At 44.1% G+C, this 20,095-nt stretch overlaps 1 protein-coding gene across 3 annotated transcripts; it reads right to left on the reverse strand.

Annotated features, from left to right (window-relative positions):
• Positions 1-1,740: 1,740 nt before the first annotated feature.
• YWHAB (tyrosine 3-monooxygenase/tryptophan 5-monooxygenase activation protein beta) lies at positions 1,741-16,702 on the reverse strand. Of its 3 annotated transcripts, XM_080405226.1 has the most exons (7): positions 15,999-16,112; positions 14,510-14,595; positions 7,928-8,228; positions 6,805-6,928; positions 5,588-5,751; positions 4,150-4,245; positions 1,741-3,636 (listed from the first exon to the last, which is right to left on the reverse strand). In XM_080405226.1, exons 2-7 carry the CDS (start codon positions 14,512-14,514, stop codon positions 3,580-3,582), a joined length of 747 nt encoding a protein of 248 aa, XP_080261352.1. In that variant the 5' UTR covers positions 14,515-14,595; positions 15,999-16,112; the 3' UTR covers positions 1,741-3,579. The 3 variants fall into 3 exon arrangements, with proteins under 3 accessions (XP_080261352.1, XP_080261351.1, XP_080261353.1); XM_080405225.1 differs by lacking the exon at positions 14,510-14,595 and having other exon boundaries at positions 15,999-16,702; XM_080405227.1 differs by lacking the exons at positions 14,510-14,595; positions 15,999-16,112 and adding an exon at positions 11,618-12,268.
• Positions 16,703-20,095: the final 3,393 nt, after the last annotated feature.

Below are 20,095 nucleotides of genomic sequence, written 5' to 3' on the forward strand. Positions count from 1 at the left end.
CCAGAGAGATCACAGCCCAGCTGTGCTGGACATCACCGATGTGGACGGGAGGAGCCGATTTGCCACTAAACAACTTGCTGTGCAGCTGAACGGTGGCACGGGAACGTACAGGAGCCTAAGGCAGCAGCCAGGCACCGGTGACATCCCCAGCATGGCTGTTTGTGGGGATCTGTGGGCCTGGGGCACCAGCACTTCCACGTTTCAGCCAGGCTCGTTCTGCAGCCACACATCCCGATTCTGCACTTCCAAGTGGAGAAACTAGTGCAGCAGGACAAGCGCCTCATGTTGGCTTCAGCTGACCAGGTCTGCTGGGTTTCATGCAAGGCGATTCCTCTGCTGCCGTGGAGTCCCTGGCCACCGCTCAGGAGGCACCAGCCTGCTCCAGGCAGCACATGCCACCGCGGTCCCACATGTTGCAACAAAACTCATCCAAGCGTGGTTGCTCAGCTCCCCCCATCCCGGGCCCTTGGAAGGGGCAGCTGCAGTGCCCATCAGGGGAAACCTTACCTTCACAAAAGCCTTCTGGTGGCTTCCCACACCGAACCGCCTCACCCGGAGGCCAGACCAGCATCAGTTAAGATTGGGTGAACACGCAGAGCACACCTGGACTCAGTGTGGCTGGGCCAGCTGGAGTGCCCATTCCCGAAAGGACAGAACTACTTGAAAAACTAAGATACTCCCTCAACTCATCACTGCTGCAGACCAGCCTCCGAGGCTCATCATTTCCCCCAAAAGACAGCAAGGATGGGAGAGGTTATCTGGAGGAACCGAGGCGGGACAAGTGCTCCATGAACAGGAGCTGCTAACAGGACCCAGGATTTTTTCTTCCCAGGGCTGACAATGTCATCAGCATGAGTCAGATTTGGGAGTTAAGATACACTATAAAATCATTTAAGAGCAGGGATGTCGATAAAGGCTGAAGAAAATGACAAAGTAGCAGTAGTTACAAACAGAAGGACGGCCATTTCAAGCCAGGGCACAGGACAGATCAGTGCTCAGTCAGCAGCTGGTCAGATTTTGGCCTAATGCCTTTGTAGTGGTCAATTAAAAAAAGCTGTGACACAATCCACAGAGCACACCTGTATTGCCTCACCGCAGGAGCGAGAGGCTCCACCAACAGCTAGGACACCTCTTTTGGCCCCAGCCAGCTTCCTCCGTGCTTTCGGGCTGACTGGTATCAACTAGCCTGGCTACTGCTATCCCCGTTCAAGCACTCATCTTTCTAGGAAGACACCTCCAGTTGCAGGTAGGTGTCCAGCTGCACTCCCAGTATTGCTTTCGCACACCACCGGCTGAGAAGAGCGGCGTTAACTGGCACACGAGCAGGTTACAGTTCACTCGTGCAGCTGGGCGTGCAAACAGACGATTGATAAGAGGGCCAGCTGAAGAGCTAACCCTGCCTCCAGAAACGCGTATTGAAAAAATTCCCCAAGGAAAGACCTTTAAAGGTAACCAACAGCCTTATCTCACACAATATGCAGTGACTCATGGCAAGTTAAATCGGTATTTATAGTTGCAGTTTAAGTCCTGCAGTGACAATGTAAGTATGACCTCAACTACTTTTGCTACTACAAATCTGGCAGGGCATGTGGGGAAGTCTCTCTGCAAAGGAATGAGTAATTAAGTATTTGGGAACCATGAATGGCTCACACAACCCAAGAACTGAGCCTTTAATAAAAGTAACTGGTTATTTTACAGGGGTTTTTTTGCCATTAGGACAGCAAAGATAACAGACACAACTGATAAAATTTTTTTTTATTATTCACTTTTGAATTCTTTTACACTTTCCTGATTATTTTGTGTAAGGTGAAACTAGAACTGTTTAAAAGACATACACAAATCTAGTACATCAATAACCAGGTATTTCTTTTTGCTATACTATTCTCACAACCACGTGTGTGCTAGGCAATATAACCATCACAGAAGCGAACTTTAGGCAGAATACTGGTCAGTAAAAACAAAGCGAAAAGAGCTACCAGATATACAGACAGGCTCGGTTCCACATTCACTACTGCATTTATCAAGCGCCAAGTATTAACTGCACAATTTGTTCAGCTAGTAGAGGGGAGTTTCAAAATCAGTGCATGAAATTCTCTTCAGCAGACAGATGGACAGACAAACAGATGGATCCTATACCTAAGTGGAATGTGAAGGTAGGGGGATGATACCGCGAGACTGACAGGTGACTATTCCTAATCTTTTCCACTGCATTATTCACGCCAACTCTTATTAGGTTTTATTGAATGGGACATGTTTGAAACATAACTAGGTGAGGACATTTGGAGCTCAAATATTACACGTTACAAGCGTTACGGATGTGTAGGTCTGCATTCCAGTACGATAAATGGGAAATCCTGAACATTGGAGCTGGCTCCCACTACCACCCAAAACGGGCAGACGAGAGCTGAAGTCTGCAACAGCCCTGGCAGCTCTCAAACATCCAGGAAAGAAACCTGTCCTTGAGCAGGCTCAGGTCTCACCCACCATCCTGCCATCACCCATAATCAAAGAAAGGATGACGCATATGTGGGAGTCCAAAATCGCTTTAATGGAGTTTAAACAGGTGAGAGGGTCAAGGATGAACAGAGTCCAATGGGAGAAAAGTTTCTATAAAGTGAACTTAAAGATGGCTCAGTGGATTACTTAAGGAGTTTCCAGAACAAATTCAAAATGGGAATACCATGGAGATTTCGATTCACCTAAGAGTAAAGTAATGCAAAAGTGGCAGATCACTTCATGGTATCATCCAAACCAATAAGGCCATTCAAAAAATTGAATCTTCTCCTATTGCAAGTCCATGGTAGTGAACCAAGAATTCTCACTACTGAAGAATAGCTAAGGTATAATTAGGTAAGTTATTGCTGTGGGAAGGGGCTTAGTCATGCATGTCGTATGAGCACAAAAGCACTTTTAGAAGTCAAATCCCGGTTATCTGCCAGTGTAAAGAGTTTGGAAATCAAGCTGCTAACTCCCCCATTACCCTCCTCCCCAAAACAAACCCCATCCCCAGAAAGACAGGATTGACAAAGTGAGCTTTTGACTGAAAGCGGTGCCTCAGACTTGGTTACAAATGTCTACAGAGTGTGCCTGTTCAACTAACCCATAGCAGTGTTACCAACTGGAATGCCAACATCGGACTGTTCTCCTTCCATGCCCCAGTGTCACAATAGAATCTCTTATAACTTTCTGTACAACTTTACAACAGAATTGTACTTCGACTATTTTGGTGCCAAATTAAGCTTGCCAGAGTTACATAATTGATGTCTACTTTTCTACCAATAAGAGTTTTGTAAAGTCAATTGCAATCACAAAACCCATAATCACAGTGTTCAGTTAAAAATATAAACACGGTAATCGTAACTGCAAATGTTCGTAATAGGAAAGTTCGGAATGCCATTATAATAACCGACCTCCGCTTTAAGTACACAAAACACCAACCAACTGTTTTTACCCCACAGACAGTTTTTGCTACGTTGAGGTTGTGAAAAGTCGATGTACTATTCTTTTTGCTTGTCGCACAAAGGGATATATGTGTAGGATACAGGGTGACATTGAACATATAGTGAAGCGTGACAGCCATTAGTTCTCTCCCTCCCCAGCATCCCCTTCATCTCCCTGGTTTTCCGACGTCCATAGCTGTAAGAAAATACAAACACTTGTTTATACTGAAACCACAGAGTTAGTTACAATTGTCAGGAAAGGGAAGACAGCGTAATTAGCAGCAGCTGTGCAATTTTGTCAGTTAAGAGCAATACAGAACTGAACTTAAGAGTAAAGCTAAAGAATAACGAACTAGAAAATGAGTGGAGGATAACAATTAAAAAGCCAGCCCAAGTTTGCAAGCTCAACGTAAAGCTGGCTGTTAAGAACAGACTCCACTTTGTGTTACAAAAAAAAAAAAAAAGAAAAAAAAAAGAAAAATTTGAGTTTGTTACAGCGGTTAACAACAGATTTCTGGTTTAAACAAGCAAGTCTAACTGGTCTGGTTACAAAAACCAGTGCAGTTGAGACATGCAGCTAATGCCTCAAAAAAAGGCTTTTAATAGTACAGAACTACTTGAGTCTTCAGGAGTCGAGTCCCACTTATGGGGTCCATCAGCCTAACGAAGTAACAGCACAGAATGCGGTGGCTTGGCACATTATACTTACAGTGAGGTTGTCCCTAAGCAGCTGCATGATCAGAGTGCTGTCTTTGTAAGACTCTTCATTCAGCGTGTCCAGCTCTGCTATCGCTTCATCAAATGCCTAAAAACATGCAAGACAGCACTTTCACGTCCTGCGCTCTGAATTCACTTCTGCTTACGCAGAACTGACAAGTTTGCCACATTACATTCAAGTTCTGTGACAGCAGCTTCCAGTATTTTTCTTTTCCACCAAAAGAAGGAATGTAAACCAAAGCAAACACCAAACCACCAGTGGGAAAACAGAAGGCTTCAGGAGGATCCACATTAAAGCCTGGAACAACTTTACTACCATGCCAATACCAAGTGCTGAAGAGGCAAGCTTCTTACTTTTTACTAATTTCAAAGTATTACTCTGTCGTGCTGAAGAATGATTTACACAGCCTGAAGTCAGGTTTAAGAACACCACTTCAAAGCAATACCTTCATTAAATATGAATGTCTCACTGGTCTAAACTGGCAGTAAAAGACAAAAGTACCATTAAGTTGATATATATTGTACATAAGTAAGTAGGCAAGAAAATGGAAGACAAGGGTTTCTGATGGTGGGGTGGAAAGTTTGGGATTTCTATTCAAAACACCATAGGAAATCAGGTATGCTCCACTAGAAATTAATAAAGCTATTCTTCCCATCAATCTGTTACACATGAGCGCCCATGTTACAAGGCTGAGAGCAGAAAGCCAGGAATAAATGCTATTCTTCCTTCAGGTTTCAAACAGATGTAAGCGTATTAACTAAAAAAAGCAGGAACAGCAGCAGCATTTTACACAGCAAAACATCGCTCCCTGTTACAAACTATTATTGAAGAGCATATTAAGAACACAAAGATTCAACTAATACCATATTATTCAAGTTACTACCAGGCAATTTTCACAGATGCAAAAAGCTCCATTTAGAAGGCTCTAATCCTATTTTAGGGAGAAGGCTAAGAAAAATAAGACTATTTGTTTGGCACAACCCATCACACAAGCTCTTTTTGGTCTCTGGAGAGAGAGGCACATGCAGATACACAAGGACATTTAGGGCTATGACTGTAGTCACAAAGACGACACTTCATGCATTTGCTAAGCATTCAAATTTAAGTAAATATTTCACTTTAGAAGCGCTAAATCAATCCAAGTGTTTTCAAATTTGTCACAAGTGCATCCTAAGAGTTAGGTGGATGTAAGAAGAGGTATTTTGTCTTCCCTTTCATTGGATCAACTGCACTAGCAAATTAGCTTTACTTAAAGCTAAGCTAGTCTAGCTAGCTAACTTACCTGAAAATATACTACAACAACAGTTTAAAGATGACATAATTTTAAAGGAATTTGATATAAACAAGCATGACCATCTACAAAGTGCTACTGTAACTATAATTATCTCCTTAGCCTCCACAAACTTGGTAACATGAAGAGTTTGCTTACCGTCTTTGCCAGGTTACAGGCTTTTTCAGGAGAATTTAGTATCTCATAGTAGAAGACAGAGAAATTTAGAGCCAAACCAAGTCGAATGGGGTGTGTTGGCTGCATCTCTTTCTTGCTAATTTCAAATGCCTCCTGGTAAGCTTGCTGAGAGTTTGCTACCGTTGCTGCAAGGTAATTACAATCACATTAATGCACAGTACATCACCGTACTTCACAGGGGAAGCTATTATATTCTTGGTCTAGACTATTGTGCCACCAGAAATTCCTACAATTACATATGCACAGATGCTTCCTTCAATATCTTTACATGTAAAAGCCTACCGCTAACCAAACTATTAAGGCAGAAATATTTCTTCAGATAAAACTCTGACATACAGAAATTAAGTTCAACATTTTAATAAAGACTTAAAATGAAATTTATGCAAAACAAATTCCAACCAATCTGAACGCACATAAACTCTACCTAAGTTGAAGTGTACTGTGATTAAACTGTCTGATTCCAGTCAAGCTGCAGAAATAGTAGCTCTGAATAATAAATCCAGTCAAAAATCGTTTGGGGAAGAAGAGGTATCTGATCTACCTATTTAAACTGAAGGAAACATTTAGCAGCTAGGTCGTGAACTTTGAATTTCAGTTTGGGGTTTCAGAGGAAAGATAACAGTCCCTTCCTGGCTAATTGGTAACAATAAGCTGCAGAATGATGTCAAACTAAGTTTGCAAGACATGGACTACATCAGACACTCACTAGAAATTCAGGCACAGTTCAGCATTGCTTTACAATTTCAGGATTAATCGGCTTAGGACTCAGTAACCCAATATCCCTTATTTGCATGCAGAAAGCTTGCAAACAGCTAAGACTGAGAGCTAAATTCATAGTGTAAACAAGAGATGACAGGAACAAAGCATCTTCCATGAGAGAAAAACCCCCACATTTTCCAGGAAAAGGATTTATACTGCCAAACATACTTGAAAATCAGTCACTGAGGTCAGGGGCTGCAAGTAGAATTTGACTGGTTTGATGAACATTTACCAATCCCTTCTATTAATTTCAGTGAAGTCTTTCTCTACAAGTGACTTGCACTGCACCTGTCTTCAATACTACAGAGCAGTAGCAAAAAGAAATAGATACTTTACATTAGAGGAAAAGAATGTAAGTATTTTTTGATACTTTATTCTGGTTGGCCCCCAGCAGAGTAAGAGATTTCATCTCTACTTACTTTGTTTATTGTCCCCAGATGCCACCTCTGAAAGGTATCTGTAGTAATCGCCTTTCATTTTCAAATAGAAGACCTTGCTTTCTGGCTGTGTTGCATTGACAATAAGGTATTTATCCAGGAGTTCCTGAGAAAGGAAACATCACTTTTTTTCCCCATCAAGTCATAAAAATAATGTCTGAAACAGTCTTTGTTACAATGGTAAGCATGAGCTATTAAAAAAATTAACAATGACTTATGTATACTCATGCGTTAATCACTTTCCCTACTGTTGTCTAAACAGAAAAAAATAGAAACTACTTGTAGCCTAATCCCTGGAAAGAACAACACTTGTTATGCTGAGGCTGCCCACAACTCACTCCTGCAGAATCTAATGGCTATCAGAGCTTCAGACTGCAAAGATTTTCCTCGAAATATGGTTGCAAACCTACCTTCTATAACCAAACTAATGAAAAGCAGCAGCTTGACATCAGTACAAGTCTGGTCACTTTTGCTGCCACAAACTCAAATTCTACCCATAGCAGTGAAATTATCCACAACAAACTGCAACTCCCATTGAAAAGCTGAATAGTAGCAGAGTCAGCACATGTGCGTTCAGAAAGAGACGCAAAGACTGACAGTACTGACAGCAACTGCTCCTGACTGATCTTTAGCAAAACGAACACCAATAAAACGAATCCCTCTGGTCTAAGTGAAAGAAAGAGCAAAACCAGTTGGCGGGGGGAAGACATACATACTTTCTCCATCCCCAAAAAAGTATTCAACCAGCCTCAGGATGTCAGCATTCATTAACGAAAGAATTTAAACATTAGGCCTTTTAGCAGGACTCATGCCAGTGCCCCAGATCTAAATTTGTTTTCATGGTGAGCCCTAGCCAGCAGCTAGCAGTCTTCAATATTGCCTTGTTTGCTTTTTTGTATTAAAAAGATACATGCTCTTTTATAACAAACCCCCTAAGAAACAAATTAGGTAACTTAGGAGCTAGAACTGGACCCACGTACATGGCTATGCAAAATTATTCCCCTGCTAAGGTGCTGCAGTGTCTACAGCACTAGTAAGATTCCTTAAGCCTCTCTGAAGAATGCTGCAGTACTAACTACTGTTATTTTTGCTGTTGGATTATTACCAGAACATCATTGCAGATATCCTGCAATTCAGCTTCAATTTTCTCACGATACTCTCTTCCCATCTGCTGTTTCTTCTCATTCCTCTCTGTTTTCTGTTCAATGCTGGAAATCACACGCCAGGATGAGCGACGGGCACCAACCACATTCTTGTAGGCAACTGAGAGTAGATTCCTTTCTTCGTTGGACAGTTCATGTCCTTGCTCAGTGACAGCCTTCATAGCAGCAGCCATGTCATCGTAACGCTCAGCCTGTTCAGCCAGTTTGGCTTTCTGTACCAACTCACTTTTATCCATGGCTCTCCTGTAATTAGTAGGGAATAAAAAGAGAGAAAAGTGTCTCTTGATTGTCTGCACTGTGGAAGTTAATGCTGAAAAGTGAAGCAGAACCCACAGTCACTAGTAAGTAGGAAATCCATCGACTCAAATACGAAGGATTTCTTTTTCAAAAATTATTTGACCCTTTGCCAAATATGTATAATTTCTATGCATAAATGACTAATCACAATCCTGAAGATAGGTAAGCACCATTCTTCAAAATGCAGCAAAATTCATACTGGCATTAAGCACAGCAAATCAATATGTTCTCTATGTAAATCTCTCCCCTTTCCTATACTGGCCACAGCTCAGCTTGGGACACACTACATGTTCTAACCCAGAAACCACCAGTTTTGGTTTGGTTTTTTTTTGGCTTGTTTTGGTTTTCTTGTTTGTTTTCCCCCCATTATTATACAACAGCAGCTACTTAGGAGCATTGAAGCACTGGACAGCTCCTCCCTACATCAAGACTTCTTGCCTGCTACAGCAGATGTTTCCGTGGGCTTAAATAAACAATACCTACTACAGCTGTAGTTGTTGGCAACTATGGAAAGTACATTTATACTGTTCTGCCAGAAGAATGTCTTTTGGGGCTTTGGGTTTTTTTCTTTTCTTTTTTTTAACACATGTATCAACATACATGTAACGGACAATTCTATACAGCTAGGGTGCCTGCAGTCTCAGGTTTTCGAGACTTCTTAAATAACATTGACATCCACAGAAAATTATTGGGATGTGGCCCACATGGCTGTCACTACTGCAAAACTAATTGTTTATAGGGAAACAACTTATCATTTCCGATAACACAGTTTAGCCACTGAAGCCAAGAAAAACACGTCATGTGACCACAAGGCCCCTGAAGAGCTTAAGCAATGAAAACTGAAGTTAGTACGGAACATGTCAGTGAGGCAGCTCGAGTGTTTGCTTATCTCTACAAGACAATGCTAACATACATTTAACTCAGCCATTGAGCTACCAACCTTATATTCAACCGCCTAGGGCTAGGTTCACAGGAGAAATTAAACAAGCTTTGTTGCCTTTATGAAAGTTAGCGGACCTCAATACCTTACAAACTCCCAGACGCCCCAAATTAATCTGTAAAATTTCTCCAGGTGTGTAGTTTCACTATTGGACAGACCCAGAATCGTTACTCTTGTCAGTACTGAGCAACAAAGTTCCTCTCCTACTCCCTAAATCCCCATCAGGACTCCCAGCTGTCCAGGTAAGAGCTTTTTAGGCTGAGACCTAACAGCCTGAAAACAACTTCTAAAAAGAAGGAAAAGCAAACAAGAACAGTGAGTTTACAATTGCCTTTCACAGGCTTCTGTGCATTAGACAAGCATCTACAGCCCTATTAGAAGAACCAACAGGCTGAAAGCGATTGCTGTAGCCTCTTCCCTGGCGCTCTCCTTTGAAGATCCCAGTCTGACAGGCTCCTGATGGAGAACGGCTTGCACACACTGCTCAGCTCGTATTTTAATCCAAGTGTTACCTACCACTATTATACAGGGAAACCAGTCCCCTATACTAAATCCTCAACCAGGAAAATGAGATGCAGATCCAAATTTCCATCATGTGTATGAGCAGTTTCAGAGTTTCCTACTGCCAAGGACGGAGTCCTAACTACAAAATTATTTTGAGATGAGCATATTCAATCCCTCCAGCTGAAGATATTGCTCTTTAGCAAAAAAATCCCCAAAACACAAAATCACACCGGATATCAAGTCAAACATTGTTACTTCATGTGAAAGCTCTTGAAGTAAACCCAGCAACCGAATCTCCTACCCATTTTATATTTGCAAGTCACACTCATTCCTGCTTGTGTTTGATCCTTTGTAGATCTAGTCTAATGATCCATCCATGTAAATGCACTCAAGTTAGGATATGTAATGCTAAAAGCAGCCTCCTGGAATGAGACCTCTTGCAGACTTGTAAGTAAAGCTAGGCTGCAGTTCAGTTCCATTTCAAACACTGCATTTAAACTAGTGGATTCTGGCACCTATTAAAAGGTGACACACAGACTTCAGATTGAAGCCCTCAACAAGACAGGCTGACTGTAGGTAGCAGTGTGACAAGTTCTTGTAAGGCATGATTAGTTTGGCTCTCTTTTCCCCAAGAGGCTTTCACCATGGGGATATGCTGAATTATCATTGGCTTCTGCAGACTTACCAAAAGCATAGCTCCTGAGGACAGAAAGGTATGAGCAGAATGTGCGATGTGCATTTTTTCTGCCCCTACCCTAAAGCGTATCATAGTACCAACGCGTAACAAGCCTACGGAAATCATCAGACTGCTTACCATTGAGAGAACCCATCCCACTCCTCACTGTTGAGCCTATCAAACCTCATAAACCATTCCCTTAACACAGCACTAAATTTAGACTACGTGCTTAATGCAGGAAGTAATTTGTGAACGGCATTTCTCTACCCACTCACTAAAATTTGAACATGAACAAAGTACACCTGAAGAATGCTTTTAACATTACAAGAGCCAATTTTAAATAACTGGACATTAAAACAAAACAGTTTCAGAACAGTTCTCGTTTCCTCACAGTCTGCAAAGCTTGTAGAAGCATTTCTATTGCAACCATCTTATCTTTTCCTTTTCTCCTTATGGAATGTGATTATTATGTAGAAAAAGCCTGCTTGTTGATGTCCAGAGGCAAGTAGTTCCAACAGAGTTTACATTTTGCCATTGAAAGGTCAGTTTTATCTTTGATCTGCACTTAGCCAATAGTGGTCTAATTTGTAGACAAGTCATACGTGCAGAATTCAGTTTACAAACAATATAGAGTTTAGTTTAGAAATGGTGCAGAGTTTGTTTTATCAGGCTCACTGACATATTTATCTTTAGATGCAAATCAGTTCAAGGCAGTCAGTGGGTTCATATAAGGACACATGAAGGAAATCAGAGGGAACTGCAAGGGCCCAAAGACCTAGTGGATAAAAGAGATCCAGAAACCAGTTTAACGTATCTGGTTATACAGGTGAAACACCAGCACAAAGCATTAGAATGTTGTTTCTCATCAAACAACTTTCCTCAGTAACATAAGTAATTTATGCACATCTTAAACGTAACAATTATTGAAGATGGGAGTTCCTCAGAACTTCACTGGCTCAGTTTTGACATAAAAATTCAGTATACAGGGCCTTGAGTTAGTTATTTAGTTCATCTTAATATCCGTACTGTTAGTAGGTTTGCTACAAAACACAAAGTATTATTCAATGACATGGATTTAACAGAACTTAAATGCAGTAAGAAAATCATTGCCCGCACCAAAATATCTGCAATTTACAGGAAGCCTACCATTATTTTGTTCTCAGGGTGCTGCACAAAGGAACACTTAAAATCCTTATTTGATTCTCCATTGCTTACCTTGTTAGAAGCTTGGAGAGAGCTTTGCAGAGCTATGCTGGCTTGAGCTCCAAAAGAGGGAAGTGTTTGCCAGAAGGAAAAAAGATACAAGGAAAGGAGTGATGTTTGAAAAGGCAAAGAAGCAACTATCAGTTATAACTGGTCCCTCCCATAGAGGAGATGAAAGCCACACTCTTAACAATGGATCAGTGTGCCACAGTCTGAAACAAGCAAAGCCTACAGCTAAAAATACTTCTAGGCTACAAACAGAAGCCATCTAACAAAGGTTACCTGCAGCTAGGAGCGAAACACACAAAGGTGACGAACAGGAGGCCAAGAGGAATGATCTATTCTAGCACTAATGAAGCCATGCCATGACGGCAAGGAGGAAAGAGGGAAGATGGAAAAAGGAGCAGATACACATGTGCAGATCACAGCCATGGAAGAGTCCCGAAAGTTGCCCATTCTAAGCAAAAGATTCTCATATTAGATGCATTAATACATTTCAAAGTCTTAAGACACTGTCTTTTTAAGTATCTGTCAAACCACAATGTAGTAGCCCTCCGTAAAGAAGTGGCTGGGCACTATTTACAATAAGGAATGCAATCCACTAGGCAGCAGTTACAGCCAATAGTACCGGCTGCCAGAAATTTGAATCACCCTAAATCCCACACTTAAAATGTAACTTCCCCCCGCCCCCCCCCATCTCCCATACAACCTAGAGTTCTTTCAATCTGTTAACAAATGCAGAATAGCATGTATGCAGCTACTAAAAGTTACATGTGCTTACTTCTCACCCCCAGAAAAGCTTTACGCCTGTGGACAAGACCCTGAAACATATCACAAAGCATCAAAGGCAGAGGTCTGAACCAGTAAAACATCTGTTTGTAACTGCCTTGTTACTTTCAGTGGAGGATGCAGTAAGAAGGGGATGGTGTGACAATCCTGGGAACAGCACCTGAAGTCAGTATACCCACAGATCTTTCAAGAACGGATGGACACACAAAACCAGAGGTTTACGTCTTGGTAACAGCTGAGGAGTAAAACATACACATAATGTTCTTCAGAAGACTGCAGGAGCTTGAGAACTACATCTTACTACTCAGCAGTTACTCCATCTGCTTCATAGCCTTTATTGTTTCCAATTTCCATGGGCTGTTTAGGACAAAGCCAAAACAGATCAGAAGGAACCCTGTTTAAAGACTGCAGAAAGCAAATGAAACAACCGACACTGAAAAAAAATCTGGCTTATATAACATATTGAACTGACAAGACAATACTAATAAGCCTACATTGGCCTGAAGTCTGCTGCTCTTGATGACCTGTTCTTCTGATGCTAATTAAGTCATTGATTTTTGTGTACTGTTTTTCTCTTTATAGCAAGCATAAGCATCTATCAGACAAACACTTCCACTTTGTAAAAAATATTAGTGAGAAAGCAGTGTGGTCAGTGGTTTGACACACTGGTCCCTAATGAGTCAAGCAGAGATGCAGGTTAACAGACCCGCATGTTTCACTGTGAGAAATCAATGTAAAACCAGATTTGGTGAAATGGGATGCAATCATATTTCTCAGTCACAAACTCTGTAAGTCTGTTCAAATTGTAACAGGCAAAGCAGCAGACCGGTACAGAATCTGTAGTTCAATCTTCTGACAACATGTGAACAAACCTTATTTGATTTCTGGATGGGCAATTCATTCCCAAATTAAACATTCACATGAGGTAAGTGGTATTTAAAATTACACTTCCATAATTACATAGAGTAAGAGCTTTGGAGATATCATTTCTAAAACAAATGGAAAATCCTTTTCCGTAATTCAGGCACACACATGCTGATGCAAGTATCTACATGATGTTGATGGCATTCACTGTCAAGTAGACATGGCTCCCGATATTCTTTACAGGAAAGGAACCAACTCCTTAAATGGAATGCAAAAAACCTTCCCTGCTTTATCATATTAGGCATTTGATTTTATTAGTTGTGTTTCTCTATTTTAGTTCCCTCAAAGGCTACTACATATTGTTAAATAACTGACTGAAAAATGAACACGCCTGCCAAGACCTGACCAAGTGAAGTCTTCCACAACTGTCAAAAGTCTGGGTATAACAACAAGTTCAGTAAAATAACACTGCAAACATGATGAGGGAAAAAGGCAAATGACTTCACAGTTGTGATATTCTTGCTGACCTTGTGCAGTACATAACTTCAGCCTCCTCTGCATCTACTGATTAGCCATATACCCTGGTCTTCGGCTCAAACCTTTATACAAATGCTCAGATAAAATTAACATTCTATAAAGCCATGCCTAAACCTGCTCTGGCCATCTTCTGGCATCCTTCTTTCCTGCTTCCTAAACCTGACTAATATAATTTTTGAATAAAATGACATTCAACAGTTTTCAGCCTCCATAGACAATGGCAAAATATCTCTGAGAAGTACCAATAGCATGTAGAAATACTGACAGCGTACAGACAACTTAAATTTAGTGGCAGTAGCCCTGTTGTTCTTAATGTCATTTAAACAAGGGATCGCAAGCCGAAAAGCACTGCACTGCTACATACCTATGGCACTCTGCACAGGACAGCTGCAGGTGGAGACAAGCACACAGTTCCGAAGTACAATATACTTACATGGTAACACCTTTTTGTTCCAACTAGTAGAATTGGTTTTTGGCTAGAGTTCAGGTGGAAATAGTGCGTTATCCCAAAAAATCTTCCCCCAGGCATAGAGTTCATGCCAAACTAATGTATTCATATCACAGATAAATCACTTTTGTTAATAATAAACCAAGAGTATTTACATTATAGGGTGGGGCAAAAAGTGCGACCATATAAAAGACGATACTACTGTTAACGCCTAGTCTTACTGGGACATATTAGGATACGAGATGGATTAGGTACTAGTTTTTTACCTCATTATTCATATCATTATTTACTTAACTCCTCTTCATCTGAGTTTATTCACATGCAGCACAAAAAGCTGCATACTGGCAAAGGCCTGCTTAGGGAAAAAAAAAAAACCACTCAACATCAAAATAGCAGAGATCAGAACATGCGGTACTGACATAATGAGGTTGAGAAAACTGCACTAGGCCCATCTGTGCAATGAGTCTATCACTTTAACAGTACCAATTCAATAAACAAAATATTATACAGGGTATATTTTCACAGTCCTGTAATACGAATAGCAAAAAAGGCACCAGCATTCTTGTTTTCTTTTTAGGTCAGTTTATATCTTGTTATTATTTCAAAATAAAAGCAAGCTCTTCTTTTCATCAAGTAGTATTAAAATTTCTGACTGAGGTGTCCTGCAGCAGTGAATGGGTGAAAACACAGATATTCCTACAGCCACTGAAGTTACAAAACCTTACAAATGTTCTCAAACTCTCTGATATTTTTATGTAGGAATTTAGCTTTTACAGTGCTGCATGATGTATATTTTTGTTTTCCTACCATGTAGAAAAGGTATTTTAACTATTAATAATGAATTCAGCCAAAAACAACTGATTTGTTATCTCTGCATCAGATGCATTTTTGCTCCCATTTGCTAACACGGTGACTGTACGCCACTGATCATCCCAATTAATACCTGATGATACCTACCTCAAACAAAACCTCTGGTTGTTACTTTTGGGTTACCGCCCAGCCTTTTTGTAGGCCGGGACTGGCTTGAAGCAGCCTTCTTTCCCTCTGGAGTCCTCCCTAAATGCATCTCTATTCCCAAGTGGACACAAACGATCAAAATTGGAGAAGAATAATAAACCTGCTTTGTTTCCTTCTAAAGGGCTCGTGACACGTCCGTGGGCATCCCCGGCCCTACGTGCCGGCAGGGCCAGCGCTTCGCCCCTGGGTTTGCCAAGCGGCAAGGACGCCCCAGCCCCTCCCCTGGGCCGGGGTCGTGGGCGCGGGAGCCTTCGGGAAGAGGGCGGCGACCGACGACCCGCGGCGCTCGGTCCAGGTGTGCGCGGCCGGCCGCGCCCGCCGGGGAGCCACTGACTCACCCGGGGCGGGGCAGGGCCGGGCCGGGCGCTCGGGGAGGAGCCGCCGCCGCCGCCCGCTCGGGCCCCGCAGCGGCAGCGGCGGGAGGGTCACACCGTTACCCGGAGCGGGGAGGACGGGGCGGAGGGGGCAGGACCCGCCGTCGCCCGTCGCCCCCCGCCCCCCGCCCAGGGACCCTGCCGCAGAACGCCGGAGGCAGCCCCCCGCGGCCCTCGCCGCCCCTCCCTGCCACGGGGGCTGCGGCGGCCCGACCGGCGGGGAGGCGGGAGGCAGGCCGGGGAGGCCTCCCCCGCACGCTCCCGCGGACGCCAGCGGGGCCGCAGCGGCCCGGCGCCAGCCCGCGGGGAAAGGGGAGGGGGGGAGGCGTGGGCGGGGCCGCGGGGCCGGGCCCGGGACCCTCACCTGGCGGGGGCGGTGGCACCGCGGCCTGGATCCCGGCGGGCGAGGCGACTCGGAGCGCGGCGGCCGCTCGGCGCACGCACACACCCCTGCGGCGCTCCGGCCCGGCTTCCGGCGCCACCGACACGCCCCTTCCGGCGCCAGGGGGCGCCACCGCCCCTCCCGCCTCCCCATTGGGCCGACGGGGCCGCGGCGGCGGGCGCCGGCCGGCTCGCGGTTGCTATGGCGACGGGAGGGGCCCCGCCGCGGCCTGGCCGTCTCCGTGCGCCCCGCCGCCTCCGCCGCCCGCCCGGTCCCGCCGGCCCGGCAGCGCCCAGCCCGCCCGTGGCCCGGGGGAGGCGGCTCAGCCGGGCCGGGGGGCTGGCGGCTTTCAGCGGGGCGGTGGTACGCGGGGAGGCCGAGTGGCCGCGGCCCCGGGGACCCCGCCGGCGGCCTGCCCCGGCCCGAGCGAGGCCTGCCGCCGCTGCCCGCCTGGCACCGCGGGGCTGCCGCCTCCTCGCCTTGCCCGAGCCCGTGGCACACACGCCGGGCAGGCCTTGGCCACTGCCGCCCGCACTCGGGCACCGGTGCCAGAGAGCAAGCGGCTCCGCTGGGAAGTGCAGCAACTTCTCCAGCAACAACACGACAGCGTTTTCGGGTTTCTGGCCATTTCTTGCTACTGTTTTCCAGCTGAACCTCACGATAAAGCACATTGCCGCTGACAGTGGGTGCCATTCTGTGCACCGTCATACAAGTAAAAGCTCACAACTGCTTTAAATTGCAAGGTGACCTTTAAGTGGCTCCTCCTTACAATTTAAAATTGCATGTTTTCACTGAAAAGACGAGATCCTTATCACCTAGATAAGTTTTATGCAACTGTAATAAATGACATTTACTAGAGAAAAGGTGAGAGAGAGCATTTTTGGGGCATGAGGAAAAGTCTAGCTCGGTTTCCAAGGAGGAATCCAAGTATAAGAGTTCAATTTTGTAATGCATGTAATCCTTTTGGATAAGAAGTGACTGAACACCCCCCACACCCCTCACTCCCAAGCCTCACGTTTATAGCAGCACCACTTCTCAAGGCATTGTTATTGGGGCTGAAAGGTGCTCTGTTCAATTACAGTATCCTGGAGCCTAATTTTCTCTCAGTGTCTCAGATACAATCCTGGTCCTGTTAAAGTCACTGTCAGATTCCTTTTTGGTGATGGAAAGACTTCATTAGTTTCCTGCTTAGTCTCGGTCCAAAGGTTAATTACTTTGGAAAGTCAGAAGGAAAATTACTTGGCACCCGCAAGTTATCTCAAGCTGCAAACACCAATTCAGCTAGATCTGTTACTGTCATCTCTCTCTCTCTTTTTCTTTCCTAGGCAAAACTTGTTTTTTCCCCTGATCTTCCCTGTTTTCCCAGTTTCCATCTGGGCCATTCCCCGTGTTCTTGCTGAGGCCTTGGGAGTGCTGGTTTGTGGCGGAATTACTGGCGTTCCACAGTAATGTATATCCGCATATACTGCTTGGTTTGTAGAAGCACACTGTCAACACCTGTTCGTTTAGTCACCTGCTGTATCCCCCTCGGCCTTCTCACCTTGCTGCCTACTCTAGCTCATCACTGCACTGTCCATGTTGTCACAGCTCATGCCTCCCACTTCCAGTGAGGTCCACCCATCTCCCTTCATACCGCTCCTCCAGTTTGCCCAGTTCAAATTTCAGCCATCGCCTCTGAAGTGCTTTGCAGTCCTTCTCAGCTGGCATTTTTGGCTTGTGCATTCTCTTTCGCAATACCCAGATAGAGCAATTCAGCACTGTGTAGTCATAGAGGTGAAAATACCACCCTCTGCTTCTACAGGGCATGCTGCTGCTCCTGCGGCCGAATCCCTCTTGGGCCAGAGGCCCCTGAGACAGTATTAATAATACAGTTAATTCCTCTGCAAACTCCTCTTACCCTGGGGTCTTTCTGGTCCTTGTAAGTGAGATAAGCAATGCATCCTGCAGCTTCTGCGGGCACAGAAGGGTGGAGGCTGGAACTAGCACCAAACCTCAGCTCTGAAACATGTTGCAAGAGCAGCAAGTCTTTCCAAGTGTCACCTTTCAGAGAAGGAAGTGCACATTGGCTTGATGCTGCTCAAAGGATCTGAGACAGGAGATCCAAAACTTTGTGAAAGAGTAGCCTTTTCCTCAGGGGCAGCCTTGATCCATGAGTAAACAAGACCAACACAGAGACCAGCCTGCCTGGCTCTCCAGGAGGCACACTGCTCTGCATTTTCTGAAAGAGACACACTTTAGGTAAATAAGCGTGAAGTAGAAATGGTAGTTGGCTTTAGCAGCTGGTCAGCATTATCCCTGTTGTTGCTCTGGGGAGGGCAGAACGGCTGGCTGCGCTGCGGACATGCTTGTTGTGTTCATGGTGAGTTGCAGGCACATGCAGAGTAAAAATGCAAAGAGGGAGATCACAGGATTCTGCTCTGGAAAAGGAGACAGCCTGTGGCCGAGACGGAGTCCCCTTGTTAGAGAAGTGGTTCATTACAAGAACAGTGAGACCCGTGCTTTTCTCTGGCTATTTATCAAACATATATAAAATTATACATGTGCCTTCTCCAGGTTAAGTAAAGTTGTTCCATCCAACAGGGATGACCTAGGAGGTCAAGCCCGGTGATTGTTGTCTTCTGGCAGGATAGATGATGCATCATGACTCCAAGCCTATTGTTGTCCCCACATACTACCCATAATAGGCTTCATCTTTAGAAGAAGCCTCTCTGCAGACAGCCCAGGCATGCAAGGACAGTTTGTTCCTGGCTTTTGCAACTGCTTTCTCTACAGAGAGAGGATCTCAGTCTTCAAAAATGTTTCTCAGCATTAAGTTTACTTAGCATCAAAAACAGTTAAAAAGAAGCAGAACAACCTCATTGTCAAAGATGGCCTGTTGCCAGACCAGGATTCCTGGGTCTGCTCTCTGTGCAAGCAGCGACACTACAGCAAGTTGTTCCCAGCAGACAGCACCCGGAGCTGCTCCAGCTGCTGCTCTCCACAGCAAGGTACCTGCCCTCAGGCATCCCACTTCTTGCATAAGAAAAGGGAACCTGAGCAAAATATTGTGTTTAAATTGATAAAAATTCATTCAGAAACACAATCCTGATGAGTTGCTCAAATTTTGCAATTATTTTCGAGTCATTTTTGTTGAAAGCAATAGGTCTCAGATGATGTGGATACGAGAAGCAAACAGTTGATGGCACTGCATGATCACTGCGCCTGCAATCGACGTCTCCCTGGCTACCCAGCAGTCTTTGAATGAAAAGGGAAGGTGTTACACTTTCATGCTGTAGCAAAAACACTCACAAAATACAATTGTTACCTACTGAGTAATTTTGTTTCTTGATTCTTCTGTTACTCATCTTCTTCTCCCATGTATGAGAGTCTGTACACAGCCTGGATGTTTCAGTGGTTCTCGAGCTGTATCTCACAGATCACTAAACAATGTATTAGGTGATGGATCCCAAATGGAATTAGCATAGTGGTTTATGACAGCTGTGAGGCTGCCCTGCTGGAACTGATGGCTGGGATGGCCAGCAGAACTCTGGCCAGGGTATTAAGAATTTCATCATTTGTCAGTGCTGGTTGTGGTGCTGCTCTGAATTGTACGTGGTGGAGATAAGAAGGAGGCTTGTGAGGAAGCAACTAGGAACACAAAAAAAGGAAAACAATCAGTATTCTTTTCATTAATATTTCTGCAACAGGAAAGAAAAAAGCCCCAAGGGAAGAATTTCTGCATTTCATGTCTGTCTTGTATTTTCTCTGTATGTAAGCTGCTTGTGACATTACAGGCAGCTGTGATGAAAATGAAACTAGAATTAGGTTCGTTAAATTTACAATCAAACCAGGATTAGGCATAAACATCTTGCATAGGGTAGAATTAATATTAGCATTATTATTAACTATAACTAAAGCAACATTTAAAGCAAAGAGCAGCAGGTTTTCCTCACGGTTCCTGCCAGCTAAATGCTAGACTAAATAATACTTTGTTTGGGCATCTTTCAGTTCTTCCTTGTGTCCAAGGAATGCAAGTGGTTTAGCACAGCTTTTCTATTCAATGCAATTTGGACTGAAGTCAAATGGCTATTTTAATTTGC

The sequence above is a fragment of the Falco punctatus genome (genome assembly GCF_963210335.1).
Source record: "Falco punctatus genome assembly, chromosome: 10".
NCBI lineage: Eukaryota > Metazoa > Chordata > Aves > Falconiformes > Falconidae > Falco > Falco punctatus.

Bases quoted from the DNA above. Each gene is read 5' to 3' on its own strand.
- YWHAB (XM_080405225.1), bottom strand. From the start codon at position 16,687: ATGTGCTTTATCGTGAGGTTCAGCTGGAAAACAGTAGCAAGAAATGGC. The intron at 8,229-15,998 runs GTGAGGGTCCCG...TACTAATTACAG, and splicing joins GGTGCCACCGCCCCCGCCAG to GAGAGCCATGGATAAAAGTG. The intron at 5,752-6,804 runs GTAAGTAGAGAT...ATTACCTTGCAG, and splicing joins ATCTGGGGACAATAAACAAA to CAACGGTAGCAAACTCTCAG.